Source organism: Penicillium pulvis (assembly GCF_028828015.1).
Source record: "Penicillium pulvis strain IBT 33274 chromosome Unknown contig_23_segment0_segment0, whole genome shotgun sequence".
NCBI classification, from domain to species: domain Eukaryota; kingdom Fungi; phylum Ascomycota; class Eurotiomycetes; order Eurotiales; family Aspergillaceae; genus Penicillium; species Penicillium pulvis.
The window spans coordinates 2,745,743-2,770,551 of NW_026643075.1; the positions used below are offsets into that span (position 1 = coordinate 2,745,743).

At 48.4% G+C, this 24,809-nt stretch overlaps 6 protein-coding genes across 6 annotated transcripts; 3 read left to right on the forward strand and 3 right to left on the reverse strand.

Moving 5' to 3' along the window:
* Positions 1-45: 45 nt before the first annotated feature.
* N7503_005310 (nuclear pore complex Nup192/Nup205 family protein) lies at positions 46-5,249 on the reverse strand (the record flags this gene model as incomplete). The annotated part of the gene is made up of 4 exons (XM_057064857.1): positions 46-368; positions 423-578; positions 639-4,985; positions 5,063-5,249. The coding sequence occupies 4 exons, from the start codon at positions 5,247-5,249 to the stop codon at positions 46-48; spliced, it is 5,013 nt and encodes a 1,670-aa protein (XP_056922600.1).
* A 262-nt stretch (positions 5,250-5,511) lies between these two features.
* On the forward strand, positions 5,512-14,705 carry atmA (DNA-binding protein kinase TEL1; the record flags this gene model as incomplete). The annotated part of the gene is made up of 9 exons (XM_057064858.1): positions 5,512-5,590; positions 5,652-5,694; positions 5,758-7,107; positions 7,165-7,493; positions 7,549-11,989; positions 12,047-12,437; positions 12,493-13,554; positions 13,606-14,563; positions 14,619-14,705. 9 exons carry the CDS (start codon positions 5,512-5,514, stop codon positions 14,636-14,638), a joined length of 8,673 nt encoding a protein of 2,890 aa, XP_056922601.1. The 3' UTR covers positions 14,639-14,705.
* A 341-nt stretch (positions 14,706-15,046) lies between these two features.
* On the forward strand, positions 15,047-16,312 carry N7503_005312 (uncharacterized protein; the record flags this gene model as incomplete). The annotated part of the gene is made up of 1 exon (XM_057064859.1): positions 15,047-16,312. The coding sequence occupies one exon, from the start codon at positions 15,047-15,049 to the stop codon at positions 16,310-16,312; it is 1,266 nt and encodes a 421-aa protein (XP_056922602.1).
* A 413-nt stretch (positions 16,313-16,725) lies between these two features.
* Positions 16,726-17,389, reverse strand: N7503_005313 (uncharacterized protein; the record flags this gene model as incomplete). The annotated part of the gene is made up of 2 exons (XM_057064860.1): positions 16,726-16,925; positions 16,990-17,389. 2 exons carry the CDS (start codon positions 17,387-17,389, stop codon positions 16,726-16,728), a joined length of 600 nt encoding a protein of 199 aa, XP_056922603.1.
* A 650-nt stretch (positions 17,390-18,039) lies between these two features.
* Positions 18,040-21,523, forward strand: N7503_005314 (DNA-directed DNA polymerase gamma MIP1; the record flags this gene model as incomplete). Its single annotated transcript, XM_057064861.1, has 2 exons — positions 18,040-18,217; positions 18,282-21,523. 2 exons carry the CDS (start codon positions 18,040-18,042, stop codon positions 21,521-21,523), a joined length of 3,420 nt encoding a protein of 1,139 aa, XP_056922604.1.
* A 287-nt stretch (positions 21,524-21,810) lies between these two features.
* Positions 21,811-24,304, reverse strand: N7503_005315 (uncharacterized protein; the record flags this gene model as incomplete). Its single annotated transcript, XM_057064862.1, has 14 exons — positions 21,811-21,838; positions 21,895-22,057; positions 22,111-22,283; positions 22,338-22,438; positions 22,494-22,801; positions 22,858-22,908; positions 22,968-23,252; positions 23,300-23,369; positions 23,425-23,608; positions 23,657-23,802; positions 23,853-23,947; positions 24,004-24,053; positions 24,112-24,145; positions 24,199-24,304. The coding sequence occupies 14 exons, from the start codon at positions 24,302-24,304 to the stop codon at positions 21,811-21,813; spliced, it is 1,794 nt and encodes a 597-aa protein (XP_056922605.1).
* Positions 24,305-24,809: the final 505 nt, after the last annotated feature.

Here is a 24,809-nt window from a genome sequence, read left to right on the forward strand (position 1 = left end):
GCCCTTGTATGCTGACAAGCGACCTTCAGATCCTAAGCATCGATGTCATGAAAATAAGCCAGGCCGAACAGTTTGCTGCACCTCTGATTCTTCAAATTCGACGTAATCAGAGGCCGCCACAAGTGCCATAAAAGACTTGACAAGTTCACACAAGGCGTCCTGGTGGCCAACCGGTGCATCACCCCCAATCCTGGCAAATCGCTTGAACACTCCCACCATGCATGGCCGGTTTTCAGCGATAAAGGCTCGAGTTTGGGCCTTGATCTGCTCATTGTGCACTCCCCGAGAGAAGACCGCAGATACGATGACACGGATCACAGATAAAAGGAGATCGTAGAACTTTCGTAGGGAATCGGGGTTGTCAATATCTAGCGAAGTTAGTAAATGGACAGGCTCAACTAGGTGGAATAGGGCAAACTGACCTATGCCAATGTCGGGATCAGCAGAGAACAATTGTGACTCTCGCACTGACTCGAAAAGACCGGATTTGAGAACAAAGATCGCGCCATTCTTGGTCTGAGAAAGTAGCTGAAGCAAAGCCAGCAGGGATTCATAGAATGCCAAGAGAGCGGGGGTATCTAGACAAATCACGAGTGAGTATTGTAGACTTGAATGTTCTCTGTGAAGTTAGAACTTACCATTTGCTGGGGCATTGCGTAATTCATGTGGCAAGGATCTAACGGCATCCAGGAACAAGCTGAGATAGTTGGACTGTGAGATCAATTCCGCGAGAACACAATCAGTGCGACTGTCCAGAACCGCCAGACAGTTCAGGAGAAGCAAAGCGGCAGCTCGACAAGCCTCCTGGCCAGTATATGCGTCGTCACAGATGATCTCGACAAGACCAGGCCCGGCTGTCTTGATCACTTGCTGACTATGCCGTTGCAGACCGGCATGAACCGACTCGGATGTTGTGATGCGAGTAATGTAGTGAGAGCAGATTCCGTAAAGGACCTCCCTCAGAGACACATTTCCTGTAGCCAACGTGATGCCGCGCATAGATACTTGGAAGAGCTGATGTAACTTTTCGTCAATGACGTCGCCGCTCTGCGAGCCAGGAGTTGCAGACAAGTCAGAAGCGAGTTTACCAATGAGGGTTTCAGCCAGCCGTGCTAGCTCAATCGCCTCCGGTGAGTCTCCCTCAATGGCAATCTCCAACTTGGGGAGAATGAGTTGGATGGAGTGCAGAATGAATGTTGGTCTGTTTGAATCATCTAGGACAGAGCAGCTGACTATGGTGGTGACAAGCTCTGCCCAAGAACGGAGAGCGAGGTATCGGTTCTGTTGGATCTGACGCGATTGATTTGTCGCGTGGATGATCGCCTTCAAGGCATCTGCCTCTTTGTTGAACAATTCTTCGTCTTGAGACCGGGGCGCTCCATAGTTGAAAATCTTCGCCTTCTCAACTTGAATTAGTTCTTCAAGTTCAGCAATATTATAGAGCACGAACGAATCCTCCTTCCTCTTGGCGCAGATATCGAAAGGAATGTTACCAAGCAACTGCAGCTGCGGCAACTCGAACTCGCGAGCGACTTCAAGATCAGCAAAGTCAAAGAGGTCGAAGACGGAGTGGGTTTTGATAGAGTCGCCATTATCCAGAACAGAGTCACCGAGTAATGTTGAGAGTGTCTCTGCTTGAAGAGTAGGCGACCCGACCTTGGCTGCCGCGCGAATTTCCGTCGCAGCGTATGCAAACAAATGACTTCTGTAAAGCAAGAATTCACTCAAGGCTGACGTGGCCTCGGACAGCCAGAACTCATCTGACATCAGAGGAAAGCCGTGCCAGGCAGTGTTAGGACCGACAAGGGTCTGTCCAGAGAACACATGCGGTAAGAAACCACTGATACGCATCTCACCAAGAGTGAAGTATGTTGCCAGCTTTGAAGACCAGAGGTGCCGAAGAACCTCAAAGGCAACGCGTTTGAGGTGGACAGTCCAAGATACAATAGTACCATCAAGTTCATCAGGATAGTCCCGCAGGAAATCAATGATGGCATGCAAAAGAGACGACCGCATTGCGAACAGGCCCTCTGATGGCACATCAAGCATATTGCCAACAGAACCGAACCCAAGTAGAAGATGTGCGACGGTGGGGCGATCTGTGATCATTCCGAGGCAACTGTTCAACAGAGCCAGAAGGCTTTCTCGAATAACATAACCGGCCGCCTGAGCACCCCATTCAAGTTCCCTCTCATCCGGTGCCATCTGCGCCACGAGCGAACGGGATATGCTGTCAATATCCACCTCACTAGCGAGGACCTCCACGATCTTGTTTGAGGATTGCCACCTGGAAATCTCTGGAGTCGACATCTTGTTCAGCTTGCGAGAGCTTGAGAGCTTTTCCAGCAATGTCATGGAGGTAACAGTAAGTTGTTGGTGTCCTGTACCGCAATAGAGGCATAGCGCAGGCACAAGACCCAGATTGTTCAGCACGCTATCTTCAAAAGAAGCGAGCGACGAGTTTGCAACATTAATTTTGTTCGTTGCAGGGCTGACCTTGACCATTGGCTTCACAATGTTGAAATACGTGGACTGTAGATCCAGGATCAAGTTCATCACCTCAATAGTGCGGAGAAGAGTCAATACCATAACAGAATTGGACGATGCCTGAGCGATCTCTGCAATATCCTTGTTACTGTTTGCGAACAAGGCTTTGAGGACGTCCTCATTGAAAAGCCATTCCATAACACGGGCAAAGGGGTGAAGTCGAACGTAGCTGGTAAGCGCCGTAGTTGTTGCTGTGTAATCAGAGGCGTGCGATGGCTGACTGAGAATGGTGACAAGATCCTCATTGAAGGCTCGTAGGCATGCCACAATGAATTCCATGCAGTTATAGGTAAGCAAGCTGGACTGGTAATCATTGAGTTCTTGGATCTTGCGAGATACAGCATGTCCCATGACAAAGTCGATGTAAGGTTCAACGCCTGGCATGCGATACGCCGAGCCCAATGATTCCGGGAAAGAAAGCGACAGAGGGTTGTCAGTCAAATCGAACGCCGGGGTAATCAGCGAATTGAGTAAACCAACGAGTGCATTGGTCTGATCAAAGCTCTCTCCAATCATCTGTAAAGCCTGCTGCTGGCGCCATACGCCCTTTGAAATACTGGGAACTTTACCTATGCACAAGGAAGCTAGGAGCTCGCTAGACAAATATTCATCCACCCGCAGCCACATTTCATTTCCATTGGCGAACGTCTTATCGGTCATTAACGCCGAGAGCGTGGAAAAGGTAGTCGCTCTGAGGTGTGTTGGGATCGGGCCACTGCACAGCTTCAAAAGGGTGTCCACAACGGCGAAGTTTTGATTTTGCAACATCCAGTCTCGAATGGTTGCGCTTTGCTTGCACAGATGTCCCATGAGACGGAGGTAACAAGTCAACATGACTGGGCTCTCAGGTTCGCTCATATCCACAGGCTCGGATTTTCGGGCCCGCACCGCACTCTGCTGAGCAGTAGTAGTTTGTGGCTTCTCCGTGACTCGGTTGGCATAGAGACGCAGCTCAGCAAACATTTGCATCCAGTTCATTGTTGTCGACCGTTTTAATTTTGAGCCCATAAATTTGTCTTCCTCCGACAGAAACCGATGCGCGGCAGTTGCATTTTCCTCACCCTCAGAGATAGAGCAGAGCATTTCGCAAAAAGCACTGACTCGAGGAACCGTCTGGCGCTTCGAGGCCCACTGGAGAAAGCCGTAAAGGTTGCCATCAGGATCTGCCCAAAATTCCTGTGCAGCATCCTGCCGCTGCTCAAAAGAAAATGATATTATCATCAGGAGGGACTCGAGGTGAGTTCGAGCCTCCACCAAACCACGGTGGAGACTTGATGTCAGGCCATCTCTCAGAGCAGTGATTTGGTCCAACCTTTGAGTGTCTTCCTCGGACTTGAGCAATCGAACAGCATCCGGCATGTTTGCAATGCATGACTCAACATACACTTCGAAGTTTTCCATCAAAAGCTCCTTCATGTATTCAGAGCAAGAGTCAAGCTCTGGTAATGTGATGACACTTTCTCTGAGGAGCAGCGCCACCAGCTCTGTTCGTGCTGGATCAGCCCATTCTTCACTGTTGATACTAGAGCAGATTGCGAGCATAAAATCGAGGGCACCGTCGTCAAGGGCAGTCATAAACATCTTCGTGCGTTCCCTCGCTTCTTTTTCCAGGTCAGCACCGGCAACCGGCGAGGATGGTCCATCATCAAAGTACCACCCGCTGTAGACTGACAACCACAGAGCGATGATAGCAGCATGGAAGGTGGGTAATTTCCAGGTCTGACCGTCCTTGCTACTGGTAATAACTTCATTCAGACTTCGAGCATCCTTCTGTACACCAGAGCCCTCTGGAGATCCATGCTGAACGAAAGATGCGATCGCAACGGGAATATAATGGATCAATAGCCCATCAAAGCGATCCAGCTTTTTCAATTGTGCGACGAGAGCGCGGAAGTCCTCCGGGCTTGTGTATGTGCCCTTGAACAGGTAGAACATGATAGCGCCGAGTGATTCGTGCTGTTGCTGCAGACTGTGACGCTGGTATTCAATAGCCTCCATGATTTCGCGGTGTTCTCCAAAGCCAATGACTGAAACTTTTTGGACCTGATCCGCAAGAAGCAATAGCCATGTTTCGATGTCGGCCATGGCCTGCATGCCTTTCCTTGCATAAAGCGAGGCATTCTGCATGGTGCTGTTTTTGACCTCCAGGATATCGGAAAGAACATCATGCAAGATAGCCGAAGTTCGCTCTCGTTCGACCTCATTAGCCTCGCGGAAAATTAGGCGCAGGCACTCTAGGAGGAAAGACCGACGCTCGTGGAATCGCATAATGGCAGTGATCAAAGGAGGCCGATCCAAAACCTGGGAATCATCCTGTGCGGCATAGAACATCTCTGCAGCTTGTAGCTCATCGAGGTTCAGGGCGTCAGCCAGCTGTAGTGCGCCCTGCTGGAAGTCATGGTTGATTTCGTGTGGTATACCGGCAACAGTGATTTTCCCTAAAAAATAGCAGTTCAGGTCAGCCAATTTCACATTAAAAATGAAGCCGAAACTTGAGGACCCTATAACAACCCACCTGAGAGAACTTGTTGGCGACTTGTACCGTTTTTCGTGGGCTTGTCTAGGAGTCTTCGGAAGTCTTGAATATGAGCGTCCAATTCGTAGACCAGGCGATCAATGTTGCCCAGCGAAGAGTCCGAGATTGCAGACAGGTCCTGATACAGGCCTCGCAGGCCGGCGAGGTTGCGGGTGAGCTCTGTCATGACAGCGCGGGGTGAGGTACCTGAAGGAAACGGAAGCTTCACAGCTCTGTTTGTTCCAAAAGGCGGAACGCGATCAAAAATCCCAGGCGGTGATCACCAATTCTGCCGCTCCACAAAACAACTCTCTACACCGTCGCGACACCACGTTCCTGGATTTCGATGATGGCAGATTAAAAAGTAATATCTGGTGTCAAAGGAGAAACTGCAGGGCTGTCAATGCTTACAGACTGCTGCAGCTTTTCGCGAGTGTATCTCCAGCACAATGGGAGAGATATTCTTGGACAAAACACTGGGGTTTCTGTCGTCAGACAAGCAGAAGGACCGTGCTGATGGCCTAGCAGGTTGGTCCTGGGTTTTACAAGATTGTCTTGCTAAGTGAGCTGTAATTAATGAGTTGATTAGACCTGAAACATATCTTACAACAAAATAAACAGAGCTCAAAGCTGTAAGCAACCAATACACCTGTGCCCATTGAAGTGATAGCTAACGTGCAGCTGAATAATTTTAGGCTGGACCTCAGCGATAAAGCCTGCCACAAAATCTTTGAATCCTTGTTTCGATTCGTTGCGCTAGAAAGATCAATTTACAATCGTGCCCAAAGATCGAATTCCAAGAGCCCATCTAGTACCCGACTGTCAACATGCGCATCGGTGCTTCGGAATGCGGTCGATACCTTTTTGCGGAACTTAAGAACCAAGACCGTCCGTGCCATAATTGACCATATCACCGAGACCATACCGATTCCAGGAGAAGATCTATGGGGACCTTTGAGTGTCGATTATACGAAATGCTTGGCATCTTTGCTACGCCATGCTCCCCATACCGAGCATCTCGGCGATGCAGAATGGGAGAAACTCATGGATTTCTGCCTTGCAGCCATCAGTGTGGAAGATGCGAATGAGAACCAGCTCAGTATTCGCAGTGGTCATCGTTCTGCCCCCGAGGAGGCACTTGACGGTAGCGACAGCCCCTCAAGTTCTTTCAGAATGACCCCAACCCCGACTCAGAGAGAAAAATACATGGGTGATAGAAACAACATTGGGGAGGTATTAGCATGCATACAACTTTTGACTGCGAGTCCCAGTGCCCCCGTGCAAGCTGCGGCCGAGAACATACTCCAGGGCCTGGTGGAGTTCGTCAAGTCGCCATCCATAATGGCTGGAAATGCTCACCAGCTTGCATTCAGTAGCATCAATACAGTCGTTACAAAAGTCTTTTTTGATCAATCCGAGCTGGTTCGATCATCCTTGTTGACCCTGATCCCGGTAATTCGACGTCTTTGGACCACTAAATTTCACAGCCTGAAAGACGAGCTCCTCGCTACCTTGATGCTGTGCATGGTTATTCTGGTCGATGCGGCTGCCAAGGACCCGACTGAGTCATTAATGCTCTTGATAGAGAGGTTGGCCGATTCCTTGCATTCTGAATATGTGAAGCGACCGGAGAAAGACCAGTTGCAAATCGACGATATTGTCTTTTATCACACGACGGTAGACAGCAACGCATCAATTTATGGCCCTCGTTTGGGAAATACTCGTTCAGAACATAATTGGACAATTATATGGGTGATTGCGAACCTCTTCAAGCTTTTAAATTCACTTGCAAACCAATTTCCGGGCTCTGAGCCCGATCACGAAATATCGCACAAAAGACAGCGAGTCAATTCGGTGATGGAAGACATTGTTCGAGACGCTACATCGGCAACTGGCACACGAAAGATCTGTGCACTGCAATTAATCCCATTCCTAGAAAAGGACATGGATGTTGAAAGTAAGGAGGCCATTACGCAGCGACTGGTCCCGTGTATCCTTGATGATAGTGCGACTGTATCGTCTTGGACTATGTTGGCTCTGACTAGGTATGTATGGAATTCCTGACCGAGTACTCTTGCTAGCTAACCAGGCAACCCAAATAGCATTGCGAAGGGATCAAATGCGAGATTCCCCGTTTTCAAGGCCCATTGGCCACGGGCAATAGACCTTACAATCCGTTCATTCTCCTCGTCTGGCACATCGCGGGCCGCTTGCAAGTTGACCAGTTCCATCTTGGAAGCAGACTTGTTAGATTATTCGATAGCGACTGATACCATACGATCCTTGCTCTCGTCTGCGAACTTCAATGGGCCTTCTGCTATCTCAGACTCTTCCCTAGAGCTGTGGTCGCTGATTGCACGGACGAACCCTGATTCAATTCAAAATTCTTCTAATCAAATTTGCAATTGGTTGAGAGAAGTTTGGACGATTGGTATGCATTAAAAAAACCTCGCTGCTATTGTCTATGACTAAGTCTCTCAATTTAGGTGCCGTAACAGACAGGGTTCAAACGGCCAATGTCGCCATGTATGCCCGCCCACTGGACCTACTTAATCTTTTTTTGGCATGCACAAATCGATCCGTTGACCTTCCGTGTCTCCCACAAATAGGCCTCTCAGGAACCATCGCTAAGACCTGGTTTTTCTTTCACGAAAATCGAGGGATTCTGGAGTATCTTTTCAATACTGGGGGCTCTTTCGGAAGTTGGAGACCATGGGACCGGAATACCGCATGGAGCTTGAAGCTCCAGACCCGGGCAGAACCTGATGATGAGGTGATTCTAGAGCTTTTGCGATCAAAATCGGAAGCATTTCTTCAAATGTGGAAGACATTGACTGAAGAGAAGTCATACAATGTCACTGGTGATCTTCTCCAAATCTCAGTTTCTTTCTGTATCGCCTCTGGTCTTTATGTGGCATGTCTTCCTCCACATCTAGCGCCAAAGATACAAGACGCCCGGCAGAATTGCCAGACCCTGTGGTGTGGCATATGCGATTTCCTGGCAACACATGGATCCCACTTCATGCAGGCGTGCCTTGGGATATTATCGCCTGTACTTCCTTCACTGTCAACTCCAGACACCCAGTCCGTTATTTGGGCGGGTCTGTATCCGCTTGTTGTTCCGCTCGCCAACATACTTGAAAAATTTCGCCAAGACCAGAAGGAACATCGCTTTGCTTCCACAGATATAATGGACTTGGATGATCAACTGACATCAAATGAAGAAGAACAATCTGCTGGCCATATGATCCTTTCTTTGAACCGAGAATCTATCCCTCTATTTCCAGACACAGTCTCTTTTCAGCGCTGCTTGACTGTCCATCTCTCCCTTCTGCTCAGATCACAGCCTGCCGCCCCCTATCATGAGCCATCCGAATATTCGAGCCTGGCTGAATACCTGGCTAGCCTGGATGAAGCAGATCTCCTCGCTGCCCGTCATGTTCTACCTGAGGCCTACTATTGCTGTTCGAAAATGGGACGAGACGACGTTCTCCGAATAATTGAAGATACTGGAGAAACATGTCTCCAGTCATATGAAATGGAACGCTGTGAAGCATCTCATAATGCTTGTATTCGTATGATGACCGGCGTTGTTGCATGTTGGACAGGAACTCAGAGCGATACTTTGAATGAATCAGCCATGGATCTGTATAGCTGGTTCATGGAGGCTCTCCTCGCTCGAAAGAGAGCGTCCCCCAGGGTTTACATCGTTATGTCTGAATTAATACAGGCGGTCCTTGATATATGCCCTTCATACGGAAGTGAGCAATCGCTTCCGTCACCGCGAACAAGTCTATTCACAATCCTCCATGAGGGGGATGCTCAAGTTAAATTCAGTGTTGCCAATTTTGTTCCGACTCTTTTCGAAAGATTTCTTCTTAAGGACCACGATGCAATCTTCGACGATGTGCTGGAAAGTCTACCCAGAGACCCAGACTGGATCGAGGGGATTGCTCTTCGCCTGTTTGTCTTGTCTCTGTTGGCTTCTGAATGGCATACCTTGCTACGAAGAAGCATTTACCATATGTTCGAAACACCAGCCCAGGTCCCGCTCTCTTTGCATTATGCTCGTAAATGTATGAAATACGTTTCCAAGGCCCGAGGGCTAGAAGACGGCAGACAGCTGTTTCGGCTTTTTGCGTCCCAGATACTTTACACATGGACGGAGACCCAGCCAATCACTTCAATGCCATATGGCATCTTTGGGTATGGGAGCCTCAAAGAAATGGTCGCTGATGTGAAGGAGGAGCTCGTTGGGCAGATGATGATGCGTGCCAAAGAGTCAGAAACACAAGAACTCGCAGCCCTTCTCGAAGAGCCCCACATCAAGCTGCTGGAAACGTCGTTTCACAAAGCAGAGGCTTACAGTGTTGCTCGTGACATCTCCACTCCACCAGAACAGGGGAGCCAGCCGAAAGGTATGGAATTCCGACTGAGAAAGCTGCTCGGCGCCCCCGGATTTCTGGTCCAAGTGGAAAGCCAATTTCCTCAAATAATTGCCAATCTTTTCAAGGCGCTTGACAGATATGATCAGATTGAGCGGGCCTACAGCAAACGCCCCGCCTTCCGCTATGCGCTTGATATCCAGACCCAAATTGCCAGTAGATGCAATCCTCAAAGTTTGTTGCCCGCAAACCAGCAGCCATCTTTCCGAGCTCGTTATCTCTTGGACGAGCTGGATTTTATTTGCAACCGTGCAGGATTTGAACTCGAGTCGATATGGACACCGACTTTGATTTCGTTCATTTGCCGATCCCTGTTGGAGTCGATCCACCCTGCTTTGGGATCGCTCCATACATGTTCTGTTATTCGAAAGATTAGGATTTTAGTTTGTCTGGCTGGCCCAATAATTTTGGAGGATTATCCATTTGAGATGCTTTTACATGCCTTACAGCCATTTCTTGTTGATGTTCATTGTTGCGAAGATGTGCTGGGTATTCTTTGGTATCTCCTCGACGCTGGAAAGACATACTTGACGCGTGCTCCGGGGTTCATGGCAGGGATTTGTATATCCACACTTGTCACACTTCGCAAGCTCTTCACATCATCTCCCGAAAGCACAACACAGGAGAGTCAGTTCAGGACAGTGTTTGCGAACGCGCAACTTTTTCACCAATGGCTTTATGATGTCATCAAAGCATACGATTGTTCGGATTGGAGTGCAGATGACCAGAAGTCCTTCTCTCAACTTCTCAATATTGCACAACAATTTTCGGTCATCGGTGATTCGCTGAATGGTCAAAATGAAAAATATTTGGTATTCCAAGTGCTGAAAGATCGCAACTCTGCACAGCCTTTGTTGAGCAAATCGATTGGCGACAATGTACTATCCCTACTATGCCCTGAGATTAAGCAACCGTTGGAAAAGGACGACCTCAGTCTTGACTCAGCCTCCCACGTTGTTTCGCTATGGGACACTCTGGATAAATTTGACAGCGGACCCGAGTACTCTTTATGGGCAGCTCGGCTTATCGGACGTTCATTCGCTGCTACAGGCAAAATAGACGAAAGCTTGCTGAGAGAGCAAAAACTTTCGCTCTTCAAAGCATCTGACATAAACGATCAACTTGACAGCCTCTGTCAGTCCAAGGCTAGCATTCTCCAAATCCTTTGCGAGAAGCTACCCAACCACAACCATGTGGAGGCTGGTCTGATTGAACGTACTCTCCAACTGATTCTCAGCAAAATAGCGCAGTTTCCAGACTTTCAAGGCTGCGCGGAAGTCATCCCCGAATCCTTGATGAAAGCCCTTATCTGGAATCCGTACAGCTGCCCTGATATTATACTCTCGGGACCCGAAGTCGACATTTGTACTAAAGCAAACGCGAATGTATCTGGGCTTTCCGTGGTTGACTGGGCTCGCAATACTTCCCTCCTCCTGTGTAATGTCTCCTTGAACGATCCTGTGATTGGTTCCCTGCGCAAGGTTCTTAACGTGATTCCTGGATTGGCCGTGCAATTACTGCCGTATATCGTCCACGACGTTATACTCGCAGAAGACAGAAAAGGGCAGATTCGGCAGGAAATTTCTGAGATTTTCAGACAAATTTTGCGCGAAGTGCATGGCGAAACGATGGCTCATGCTCGGAGTGTGATCAATTGCATCCTTTATCTTCGCAATCAACCTGTCCCAGATGAATCAACTATTGTTGAGCGGGATACGTGGCTTGATATCGATTTTGGAGAAGCTTCTTCCGCTGCGCATCAGTGTGGCTTACAAAAAACTGCGCTTCTGTTTCTTGAGATCCAGGCAAATAGGGCTGTTGCAGGATCACGTCGCTCATCTGTCGTGAAATATGAACCTCCATTGGAACTTCTCCATGACATTTTCAAGAATGTGGATGATCCAGATCTGTTCTACGGGATCCAGCAGAGCTCCTCCCTGACCACGGTTATGGAGAGATTGGAGTACGAGAGCTCCGGACTCAAAAATCTTCTGTTCCAGAGTGCACAATATGACAGCGAAATTCAAGTATCTGAAATCGCGAATCCTTCCGGGGTGCTGAAAGCTTTGAATGCTGCGAACCTGCAGGGTGTTGCCAATACAATGCTTTCGGCCGGAGGGAGAACAAAGAATATGCCCTTTTCCACAGTCAATATGCTGCAGGGAGCAACGAGCCTCCAGCAATGGGATCTGCCTGTATCACCATTGGACTCGTCCCCGTCAGCGACAGTATTTCGTGCATTTAAAAGCCTTAACACCTCGTCTTCTCTACCAGAGATATTTGATTGTATCGATGGATGTCTTTTGGCGACAATCAACTCCTTAACCGACACCGGTCGATCTGCAATCCAGATCAGAAACACAATGCGTGCCTTAGGTATTATGACAGAGATGAGTGATGTAATCCAGTCATCATCCTCCGAAGAAATGAACAATGAGTGGAAGCGGATCCAAGATAGCAGCAGCTGGCTGAAAACTGAAAGGTAAAAATGCGGAAACACCTGGAACTGGTATATGATCATCGATGCTAACTATACTAGCTATCACGAGGTTGGAGAGATTCTAAGTTGGCACGAGGCATTGTTCTCATCTATCAGGAAGAGTGACCTGCTCAAGTTAAGCTCCAAGATGAAACTCGCAGAGTCATGCCTACTTGAAGCGAACGTCTTCCGCCAATCCCTCGATATTACTAGGAAACATGCTGTGTCCCAGGCATCTCTTAAATCAGCAATCAGCCTCTCAAGGCTGGCTGAACCATGTGCTCAGCTGGGGATGAACATTGATGGGGCGACTAAGTTTGATCTTGCTAATGTGCTCTGGGACCAGGGCGAGATGACTGCATCTATTCGAATGCTGCAGCTTCTTAAAGGTCAAGGTGATTTACAAAAGCAAGCGATTCCACTGAGCCGCTCCGAATTGCTTGTCACTTTAGTGAGTTCCATTTTACTGCAGGTTTGGGTTTGAGATTCTAACACAAGTCTTCAAGGGTCATCATGTCGCCGAAGCACGCCTGGAGAAGCCAGATTCAATCCTTCAAGACTACCTCTCTCCGGCAGTCAAAGAACTGAAAGGTGAATCGGCAGGAGAAACTGCGGGGCGAGTTTACCATGGATTCGCAGCGTTCTGTGACCAGCAGCTACTGAACGCTGACGGACTGGAAGACTTCAAGCGAGTGGAACAATTGCGCAATCGTAAAGAGAAAGAGCTTCGAGGCCTGGAGGATATGATGAAAAATGCAGAGGGCCGGGAAAAGGACTCCCTGAAAAATTTCCGTTCGAAGGCGAAGCAGTGGTTCGATCTTGATGATCGCGAATACCAGCGTTTGCTGCGAAGTCGAGAAGCCTTCTTGCAACAGTGTCTCGAAAACTATCTACTTGCCTTGCAAGAGAGTGATGCCTACCACAACGATGTCCTTCGATTCTGTGCTCTTTGGCTAGACAAGTCTGATAGCAAGATTGCCAATGCGGCCGTCTCCAAACATCTCCATGAGGTGCCGAGCTATAAATTCGCCCCACTCATGAATCAGCTCTCTTCTCGCCTGCTTGATGTCTCCGACGATTTCCAGGCGCTACTGGATGGGCTCGTGTACAAGATCTGCGTTGAACACCCATACCACGGCATGTATCAGATCTTTGCCAGCAGCAAGTCCAAAGGAGGAAAAGACCCTTCCTCCCATTCTCGATTCCGTGCCGCAAACCAGCTTGTGGATCGTTTGAAGAACGATAGCAAAATAGGCCCGACCTGGGTGGCGGTTCATAATATGAATATAACCTACGTCCGCTTTGCGGTCGACAAGCCGGACCCCAAATTCAAAACTGGGGCCAGAATCCCTCTGAAGAAACTTCCTACTGGTGAGCGTCTTGGACAAGATGCACTCACATACAAACTACCGCCACCAACTATGAAGATCGAGCTCCGGCGGGACCGGGACTACAGCAAAGTTCCTACTGTCGCCAAATTCTCCTCTGAATTCACACTTGCATCTGGCGTCAGCGCGCCTAAGATTGTTACAGCCACTGCAACTAACGGTGTCCGTTACAAGCAGCTGGTGAGTCTGCCACTCTCTATTACAACCATCAACCCACTAACACAAGCTTAGTACAAAGGAGGAAATGATGACCTTCGTCAAGACGCGATCATGGAGCAAGTATTTGAGCAAGTCAGCAGTGTTTTGAATGATCACCAGCCAACCCGCCAGCGAAACTTGGGAATCAGGACCTACAAGGTGTTGCCGTTGACCCTCCATGCAGGTATCATCGAATTTGTCCCCAATACTATTCCCTTGCATGACTACCTGATGCCTGCGCATCAACGTTATTTCCCCAAAGATATGAAGCCAAGTGCCTGTCGAAAACATATCGCCGATGTGCAGAATCGATCATTTGAGCAGCGAGTCAGGACATATCGCCAAGTAACAGAGCACTTTCATCCAGTGATGAAGTACTTCTTCATGGAGAAGTTCAACAACCCCGATGACTGGTTCAGCAAGCGACTTGCTTATACCCGAAGTACCGCTGCAATTTCAATCCTCGGTCACATCTTGGGACTTGGCGATCGGCATGGACATAACATCTTGTTGGATGAGAAGACAGGTGAAGTTGTTCACATTGATCTGGGTGTCGCATTTGAACAAGGGCGTATTCTGCCCGTTCCAGAAGTCGTGCCCTTCCGGCTGACTCGGGATCTTGTTGACGGGTTCGGCATTACCAAGACAGAGGGTGTGTTCCGGCGATGCTGTGAATTTACTTTGGAGGCACTCCGACAAGAGTCGTATAGTATCATGACTATTCTTGATGTTCTTCGTTATGATCCACTGTACAGCTGGACTGTGTCGCCGCTGCGAATGAAAAAGATGCAGGATAATCAGGATGCGGGTGACGGGCTTCCTGTTGTGCCAGGGACAACAGATCAATCTTCGACGAATGAGCCAAGCGAGGCTGACCGAGCTTTGACGGTGGTCGCAAAAAAATTGAGCAAAACACTCAGTGTGACTGCAACTGTGAATGAACTTATCCAGCAGGCAACGGATGAAAGGAATCTTGCTATGCTGTATTGTGGTATGTTTTCTCTATACTTTGCAGGCGAAGGCGAAACTAACGTCTTTATCTCTAGGTTGGGCCTCGTACGCTTAATGAACTTAATGTCCTTTAGCACATTCTTTGCACATGTTATATCCTCTTGCATACAAGCCTCCAAGTAGATAGCGTAGATAGTCTGCGATGTTGAATAGAGTCTACCTTCGTTCGAGCCTTTTGGTTACTCGATAAACTCAAAATCAAAATTAGCAAATTTACGCCAATTAAAGGTCAGAAACACGAGTTTAAGTCATTATCTTGATTTGACTTGTTCTTCAAGGTTCAAGATCGACCCAGTTTTAACACAAGTTCGGGGGTTGCGGGCCCGACTACCGCCCGAGCTCTATGCCTCGTCAGCAATATTCACCCCGAGCGCCATCGGGTTTTAGAAGTCCGTGAGTTGGTATTTAAATTTCCTCCTCCCGAGCTCTTAGTATCTCTTGCAAATGTACACATCATTAGGTAATGTCTCAATTAAAGGTCCTCATCGTGGGTGCTTCCATCGCGGGGCCAACGGCAGCGTACTGGTTCGCCAAAGCCGGGGCCAATGTCACAGTGATCGAGCGCTTCCCAGCTCTACGCACAAATGGACACAACATTGATATTCGGGTGGCCGGTGTGACTGTCATGCGAAAGATGCCAGGAATGGAAGCTGCTGTTCGCGCCAAAAAAGCAGACATAGAGGGCATCAGCTTCGTCGACGCTGAGGGCCGAGCATACGGAACTATCAAACCAACCGGAAACCCTGATAAGCAATCACTCGTATCTGAATACGAGATAGCACGAGGTGATCTATCCCGGATTCTTTACGATATGACAAAAGACAACGAGAATATCAACTATGTTTTTGGCGAACAAGTTGCCTCCATCCAGCAAGGCCCCAGTGAAGATGGGCCTGTCACAGTCGAATTCACAGGCAGTTTGCCCCAGGCACAATTTGACCTTGTCGTCGCATGCGATGGAGCGACCTCGCGAACTCGATCTATCGGCCTCGGCTGTGGTTCCCGCGATCATATTGTTTCGACCAATAGCTGGATCTCATTTTTCAGTACTGATCAAGATCTCGGCCAAAGAACCAAGATCGGGGAAGCGCATAGTGCTGTTGGGGGCCGTTTTATGGCCGTGGGAGCTGACGCGGCGGGTGGAAGTCGCATCTCGTTTATGGGATGCAATCCACGCTCTGACATGGAAAGCATATTGCCTTTTCGGAAGGCCATGCAAAAGGGAGAAGATGCGGTCAAGGACTATATCTGTCAGCATTATCAGGGCGTGGGATGGGAGGCAAATTTGGCTCTGAAATGCATGCTATTGTCGAATGATTTCTATGCGACTGAATTGGTTCAGGTCAAACCCCCGGCTTTGTCCAAGGGTCGATTTGTTCTTGTTGGGGATGCAGGGTATGCGCCGGGGCCTACTGGTACTGGTACAACCCTCGCCATAGTCGGTGCCTATTTGTTGGCTGGCGAGGTTTGTAAGCATAAGGGGAATTTTGATGAGGCACTTGGGGGCTATGAAGCGCAAATGAGGCCGCTCATCAATGATTTACAAAAGATACCACCGTTGATTCCTGCACTTCTTGCACCACAGTCAGCTTGGGGTTTATGGCTGCGAAATCAGGTTTTCGCTTTTATTTGTTGGACCAGGATTTTTGAACTCGTGGAAATGTTCTTTGGTAGTGCATCTGCCAGTAGTGACGAGTTTCCTCTCGCTGACTATGAGTGGGTTGCATGAGGATAAGAAACATTCGCCCCATGCCGGCTCTCAACTGTTTCTCTAGAACTGTGAGGCTAGCACTAGGCTTTCATGCCATATATTAATATTAGTCAACTCTATCAACAATAGTAAAGTCACTTCTCTCAGCCTTTCCCAAGGGTTCGAACATATATGTAACACAGTTGGGAGTTGGACTAAAGAAATGACCTTGATGCCACTACTGACTCATTCTTTATACCCAAGATCTGGGTATTAAGATAGACAAAGAAAGAAGAAAGGTTGGTGATTCATTCCATTCGTTAACATTATATGTGAAGCTGAAATCGCAAATATAAGGAACGCCCGAAGAAACGCCCCATGAAAATGAACGACATCCCGTATGATGCCCGGAAATGCGATGCTGAGATGACTCGGTAAAAGAATAATAGTTACTAGGCCTCTGTCGATTGCAATGAAGTCCTCTTCTTGGTCATCAACTTGAGTTGCAGAGGGATGAGGTTGCGGCGCGGGCCGCTTATCTCTTTCTTGGTTATAGGCTTTCGGCAGACAGGGCAGGTAGTCCGCATCTGCCTGTTTTGTTCGAGGGCACGATCCAAGCACTCGATGATGCAGCTGTGGCAAAACAGATGACCTAGATTGAAACGCATGTGAGGAAATGCCACTAAGAAAATTCAATAGATGTCTTCAGAACGTACCACAAATAGTGCTTGTCGCATTCTCTGGTGTATCCATGCAGATGGGGCACTTGTAAGCCTTCAACAGTCCCATACTTTTGTCTTCATCATGAGATTGCTGAGCCTCGATGGCATCCCGTCTCTGTTTGGAAAGTGCTGTTGCGAGCGCTGGTACTTCAGGACTGGTCAAATCGACAGAGTCAATTTGTCTTTCATCCTCCAAAGAATCTTCCTCAGAAGAGGATGACTCAGTATCAGTCCGACGGCGCTTGACACCACGGGCTGGACCTGGTGGTGATTCAAGTAATATTGAACGCCGGTCACGCGACGATGAGACTTGTTGGGAGTTGGATTGACCAGAGGCGGTTCGCATTTGTTGTGGCTGTGGGGTCAAATCGACCACCGGATCTCTACGACTCATGCTGAGCTGGCCTCGATGCTGATGTTTGGGTGTTGTAGAGAATGGCCGAGATGGCCGGAATCATTGAGGAAGGGCTATAGTCGGAGATGATCAACACGGATTTGGTTTGCAAGTTGAATCACAGTTATATATGGGGTTGTGGGGCAAAAGGTTGATCAAGAAAGTGAAGAATAGTTATCGCGATAACGATAAGAGGGCGGTGTTGAGATGGCAAATATCCTCTGCTATATCACATGACATTTGTGATGTCGCACCTTTTCGCTTTAGACGCGAGTCTACACTAATCTCCTTGTAGTATCTACTGTAACACGGTTATTGGATGAGTGTGTAATATGCATCAGCCTCAGTTTAGACTCCATACCCCCTGAATTTGGCTTTAATTTGCAAGAGCTCAGGTTGCCATCCTATTTATCATTTATGATAATACGGCGCTAAACTAAATTTGGCTGTATACATGAACGGGTGGCGGATCTTTGATAATCCGGCCGCCGGATATGACGCTCAGATGCGATAGGGAGTGATATGGAAATTCCCAAAAAGCACGAACCACCTTCATCTCTACAATTAGCAAAGTGCAGCCCAGGGCTGCAGTCGCGCTGACGATACCATGACCTGATCCCATTACTATTTTGAATTAATGCCCACAGACCATGTTATCGTGGAATCTTTCCTGCTCTCCTTCTAGGGGGCTCGTGAGATCTGCGCGCGTGCAATTGCGACCAGCATCGATTCATCCCCAGTCATGGCAAATTTCTCTGCGTAGCCGACTTTCACGGCACTATTCTCTCGCTACCAACGATAACTCATCGCCTGAAAGATCTCTTCAAGGTACGTTGATCGCAGCCGGAGCTCGGGCGCGCCCGCTTGTATCAATCCACTGACGGAGTTTTAGTTCCCGCATCGCCTAGGTTCAACGAGATCGGTGTTCAGCAGCTGAGCGATTATGTATATCCTCAAGTATTTCCCAGCAAAGCTCGCGTACCAGATCCCGAACTCGTTGCCTTGTCCAGAGACCACTTGACCAGACACGACCTCCTCGGAAAGTCCCAATCAGCAGATCCCATCGCATTTGATCTGCCCCCTCTCCATGGACAGACTCTGGATGAGCATTTCTATAAGCTGGGCATGGATGCATCGGAACCATATCTGACCTTCGCCAAGTCTTATGCAGCCGTGAATTGTCCCACAAAACCGCGCAAGTGGGTGAAACGCAGTGGATGGACCAAATACAACCCAGATGGCTCTTCGGAGCCTGTGGATGCTCCGGATGAGGAGATGCTCACATTCGATACGGAGGTTATGTACAAGGACAATCCTTTTGCAGTCATGGCTTGCGCTGTCAGCCCGACAAGCTGGTATGCATGGCTCTCGCCGTGGCTTCTGGGTGAAACTGAGGAGAAAATACACCTGATACCGTTGGGCGACCCCTTGAAGCCCCGGATAGTGGTAGGACACAATATTGGATATGACCGTGCCCGGGTCCTTGAGGAATATGACATGCGCCAATCGCACAACTTCTTCGTGGACACAATGTCTCTTCATGTCGCTGTGAATGGAATGTGTTCGCAGCAAAGGCCTACGTGGATGCGTCATAAGAAGAACAAAGACCTACGCGACAAAATTGCCAGCGACCACAATTCTGCCGAACTCGCTTCATTGCTTGAGAATAACATGCTACGTGAGGAGGAGGAAGAATTATGGGTCGGTCGAAGCTCAGTGAATTCTTTGCGGGATGTGGCAAAGTTTCATTGCGATGTTACCATCGACAAGGCACAGAGAGATTTCTTTGGCGAGCTTGACAGAGAATCTCTGTTGGCGAAATGGGAGGAACTAGTGGACTACTGTGCTGCAGATGTCGCCATTACCCACCGCGTCTACCGCAAAGTTTTCCCCAATTTTCTCGAGACTTGCCCCCATCCTGTTAGCTTCGGCGCTCTGCGACACTTGTCCTCCGTCATTCTTCCAGTCAATCAAACTTGGCAAGAATACCTTGCCAAGGCCGAGGAAACATACCACAAACGACTCGATGATGTCCAACGGAAACTTGTTGAACTATGCAACGAAGCTTTGAAGAGCAAAGATCAGCCTGATGTTTATACAAGTGATCCTTGGTTGCAACAGCTGGACTGGTCCGGCCAAGAGATCAAAATGGTGAAGGGAAAGAAGAAAGGCGATCCTCCTCGCCCAGCGGCGCGTCAAAAGAAGCCAGGTATGCCCAAGTGGTACAAGGATCTTTTCCCCAGCAGCAATGCGGACATCAGTTTGACGGTGCGGACTCGAATTGCGCCTATCCTACTCAAGCTGTCGTGGGATGGATATCCACTCATCTGGTCTGACAAGCACGGCTGGACCTTTCGCGTTCCTCGTGACCAAGTTAAAAAATACGAAAATCAGCCAGTTGTACTTTGTGACATGACCGAAGAGAAGTTTCAGCAGTTGCGGGACGACAGAAAAAACGTTTACTTCAAGATCCCACATAAAGATGGCCCCCAGGCCAGATGCACCAATCCGCTGGGTAAAGGTTACATGCAATATTTCGAACGCGGGATCTTATCGTCACAATTCGAGCTTGCCAAGGAAGCTTTGGACATGAATGCCTCTTGCTCATATTGGATCAGTGCTCGAGACCGGATCATGAGTCAGATGGTAGTCTACCAGGACCAAGTCAAATTGGCGGATTCTGGAAGCAAGGATGAGAACCGACTGGGGTTCATCTTGCCCCAGATCATCCCAATGGGCACTATTACTCGTCGCGCGGTGGAGAATACTTGGCTCACTGCAAGCAATGCCAAAAGCAACCGAGTCGGCTCAGAGCTCAAGGCCATGATCAAAGCCCCACCTGGATACTCGTTTGTCGGCGCAGATGTTGATTCTCAAGAGCTTTGGATAGCCAGTCTTGTCGGTGATGCATCTTTCCAGATACACGGAGGCAATGCCATCGGTTTCATGACACTGGAGGGCGCCAAGGCTGCGGGAACCGATCTGCACTCTCGCAGTGCGCAGATTCTGGGAATCTCCCGTAATGATGCCAAGGTCTTCAACTATGGGCGTATCTATGGAGCAGGCGTCAAGTTTGCTGCTACTCTCCTCCGTCAATTCAATCCGTCATTGACCGAGAGGCAAACACAAGAGACAGCGGCGAATCTGTACAAGGAGACCAAGGGTATACGAACTTCGCGTCGACTTCTCAGTGACTCCCCATTCTGGCGAGGTGGAACTGAATCATTTGTGTTCAACAAGCTGGAGGAATTCGCCGATCAGGAAAAACCACGAACTCCCGCTTTGGGGGCTGGGATTACAGAGGCCCTCATGCGACGTTTCATCAACAAAGGCAGCTTCATGACATCTCGCATCAACTGGGCTATTCAATCATCTGGGGTAGATTATCTCCACCTTCTCATTGTCGGAATGGATTATCTGATTCGACGATTCAACATTCACGCTCGCTTGTCAATCACCGTCCATGATGAAATCAGATACCTGGTCAAGGACGAGGACAGATATCGCGCAGCTCTAGCTCTGCAGATCGCCAACGTCTGGACCCGTGCTCTCTTCTCACAGCAAGTGGGCATCGATGATCTTCCTCAGTCTTGTGCTTATTTCTCCGCCGTTGACGTTGACCATGTGCTGCGAAAGGAGGTCGACATGGACTGCGTCACACCTTCGCATCCTGACAAGATTCCTCACGGTGAAACTTTAGACATTTCGCAGATTTTAGATCAAGGCCAGCGAGCTTTGCTGGATCCTTCCATCACACCGACATCTTCTCCTCACCCCGAGAAGTACACCTACACGCCGCGAGAGTCCGTCATGTCAACTTTCGAGCCATCTGATGTAGCATTTATCAAAGCCCAGATCACCAAAGATGACAAAGAGGTGCGCGACATTATCAAAGAGAAAACTCGCTCGGCCCCAGCCACCAAACCTTCAACTACACGCTCTTCAACCAAAAGTTCGGGCAAAACCAACGGCTGGGCTTCTGCACAACCCCAGAGTGCAGTCCTGATGGATATGGAATCCGGTCTATATCCCGATTTTCGTACTCCCCCTCGCACTTCTACACATGCAGGCAGGCAACCACAAGTTGGATTCGATCGATCTACTTGGAAACCACGGCCATTTGCTCGGGCCTGATCTTATTGTATCACCACCTTTTCCCTTTTCCTAAATGTTCTTTTTTTTCTCATATTCTCTGTATCTAATTGTCTCTATATCTTGTTCTGATATTCGGGCGGAAGCATGGCTCATGGTGGGTGAACTGGAAACAGCATTGGGATGGCGTCGAAGTGATCAACTGATGTGATGATACTGTACAAAATCAACTTGCATTTTACTATCTGCAATTCTTATCTCTGGTACTTCATTCAATCAATTCAATCAAGACAATATTTAAACACAACTTCCAGTTCTTTGGTCTCGCTCTAGGTTTCCTTCCACATCGATGGAACCCTGTACTCATATTAGGTCCGGGTCAATTAAAGGCTATGTCCACGAATAGCACTTACGCAACTTCAATCACTGCACATCTGCCGCTCTGAACAACGTCCCTGGCCTCATAGATGGCTGGACCCAGTTCGCTTTGTGTTTTGACTGTCGCTCCCCAGGCACCTCCAGCTGCAGTAGCAATCCCTGGGTAATCGGGAGAGGGTTCAAATGATAGGTTGAGATCTACGTAACAAATTAGTAAAATAGCTCCGGATCAAGACGGCCAAACTACCTACCTCTTCTGTTAGATTTAGAGGATAGGCCGTCCTTATGAACAAGGAGAGCGGACACTTTAGGTGCATTCCATCCGCCGTTGTTCAAAACAATGAGTAGAAATGGAATATCGTAGCGCCGTGCGATCCAATAAACGCTCTCCATCTGTGAGAATAGATAGGTTCCATCTCCAACACTGCAAATCATTAAGCTTTGTTCACTTTCTCTCTCAGGAATTGATCGCGCTCACATTGCACAGATGAAGGTCTCCGGCTTCGCTAGTTTCACCCCAAGGGCTGCACCTCCGCCCCAGCCTAGACCGCCAGCTCCACTGCCGACTAGACTTCCTGGCTGAAGAGGAAATCAGCAACAATCACGACGTATTTACTGCAGTCAAAGTAATTACCTTTACCAGATTGAGGTGGTGGATAATAGGTCCTGCATTTGTGACTGCCTCAAGAACATAGGTTGTATCTTCGGGGAGTTGCTGTCTCAACTTGGAGGTCAGGTGTGGCACGGTGACGATGTTAGTTTCCAATGGCTTTTCCAAAGCCTGAAGGGCTTCACGCCATTCATTATAGCGGGTTTCACGTGCTTTGAAAGCTTCAATGTAGCGCCGGCTGTCTAAAGCTTGTTCATCCAGGTAGGAATTCAACTGTTTGAGTGCAATCTCGCAGCTGACTTTGAGTCTGCGAATAGCATTGATAGAAAAGACTAGCAATTGAAGTTAGTTATGGAGTAAACACACGTAAGAAGAACTAGAGACTTACGAGGCATCTGTTGCTTGAGCGGGTCAACATCAAGATGGAATATCTTTGTGCCTGGAATGAAAATAAGCAAGTGAATTACTGTCATTTGAAAGGAGTTAGACTTTACTCACCCTTTTGAGGCTTTCCTGCAGTTGGGATCCACGGGACATCGCAATCCAGGATGAGAATGACATCAGCTTCCAGAACCGCCGGGTGTGTTGTGACAGTGACGCCCAAATAGGCTGGATGATTGCTCCGTATGCAGAGATCGGAGCCTACCATCTCGACAACGCTAATGGGTAATTTGTCGCAAAGTGTTTCCAGAAGCGGTGGAGCATGAGTGTTGCGGCCAAGATAGCCTGTGATCACAAGGGGACGTTTCGCATTTAAGAGTGCATTTGCAATTAATTCGACATCTATTGCCATTAGCAATGCTCAAAGATCAGGATTGAAAAGTTAATACCTGACTCGGGTAAGGCACTTGGAGCGATCGGGTTTAGATTCTCTTTTTCGAGAAACTTTCTGTCCACTTTCTATAGTTGAGGTCTTTCAGTCATTATTCACTTGAAGTATTGATTTGGCCCATACCTCTTCAAGAACCTCCCTTGCAGCCATAAGATAAGCTGGACCTTTGGGATCCGATAAGGAAATTTGCAAGGCTCTGTTGACCATTTCTTTAATATTCCGCCCAGTTTTGATTTCACCGGAGTATCGGCAATATTGCCGGAGGATCGAGGCTTGATCAGGAACATCTTGTAGCCAGTGGATAAATCTGTGCCAAAGTCAGATGGGAAGCAGGAAGAGATGAGTCGTGTCATACTCAGTTCGTGAACCTAGAAGTTCTCCTCTTTGGGTGAAGGGGCTAAGGCCTGCAAAGCACAACACGGGCACTCTACCAATGGAGGCATTGTGAATGGACTGTCCAAGCGCTAGTGTGCCGCAGTCTACATGTACGAGGACGCATTGCTAATTGTGATTAGAGAAAATGCAGGCAAGGTAAAGTGCGGGGTGCATACTGGATCTCCTGTGACTTGAGCGAAGCCAAGAGCTGCCGACAAAGCCACAAGTTCCGATGGGCACGTAATGATGTTGGGAAATTTGGTAAGTTGCTCTGGACCTGGTTAGAATTGGCAATATAGTTTGTTCGATCTCGGCCGGCAGACTAACTCTGCTTTGCTTTGATCATGGCTTCGAGCATGGCAGGATGATCGCTTCCTCTGTTGCATGTTAATTCCTGCCATGAAATGTCAACACCGGCATTATTTTAATACTTACAGATTGACGAAACAGTAAGTGACGCCGGCCTCGGCTTCAGAGATACGTCAGTAGTATTCGAGCAGATCTTTAAGGCAATTTACATACCCAAAGCCTCGAAGAATCCTTCGGCAGCGGACATCAATTCGTTATTATCGAGATCATCTTCAGCATAGCGAGCGCGCTTGAGTGGTCTCTCCGTAGATCTTGTCATATTTGCTAGTGTCAAAAGGTCGTGGTTGCCCCTTGGAATACTGGAAAATGGGGGACTTTATATTCACCTCGGGTGTACAGACTATGCCCCGAAGCCAAGCCAAGGAATGTATTCTCGGAATCTCCGAGAGCCAATCATTGTAGTGAGTAGCCCCGCTACACTACCGATTCAGGTGGGTTCACCCCGCTTTATCCATATTCGTTGTTCTTGAAAAGATGATGAAATATGAAAACGGATCGCAATGCAGTGGATATCTTTTTGCTGCAATGTTCTCTCGATTTTGTTAAGGTCAAGACCGTGGAGTTTAGGAGGACAATCGAGGTCATTGTAGGTGTCTCACTGGTACTTGTCCCCTACAACTTACGAAAACGGACCAGGGAGTCATTCCAGACAAAGCAGCCAAAGCCATTCAAAAGTGGGGGAGACAGACCGAGTCCTGTTGATGATGAACAGTCCTGGAGAGCGCGTGGAAGGTGGATCCTGGTGACGAAGGGGATTTCCCCGA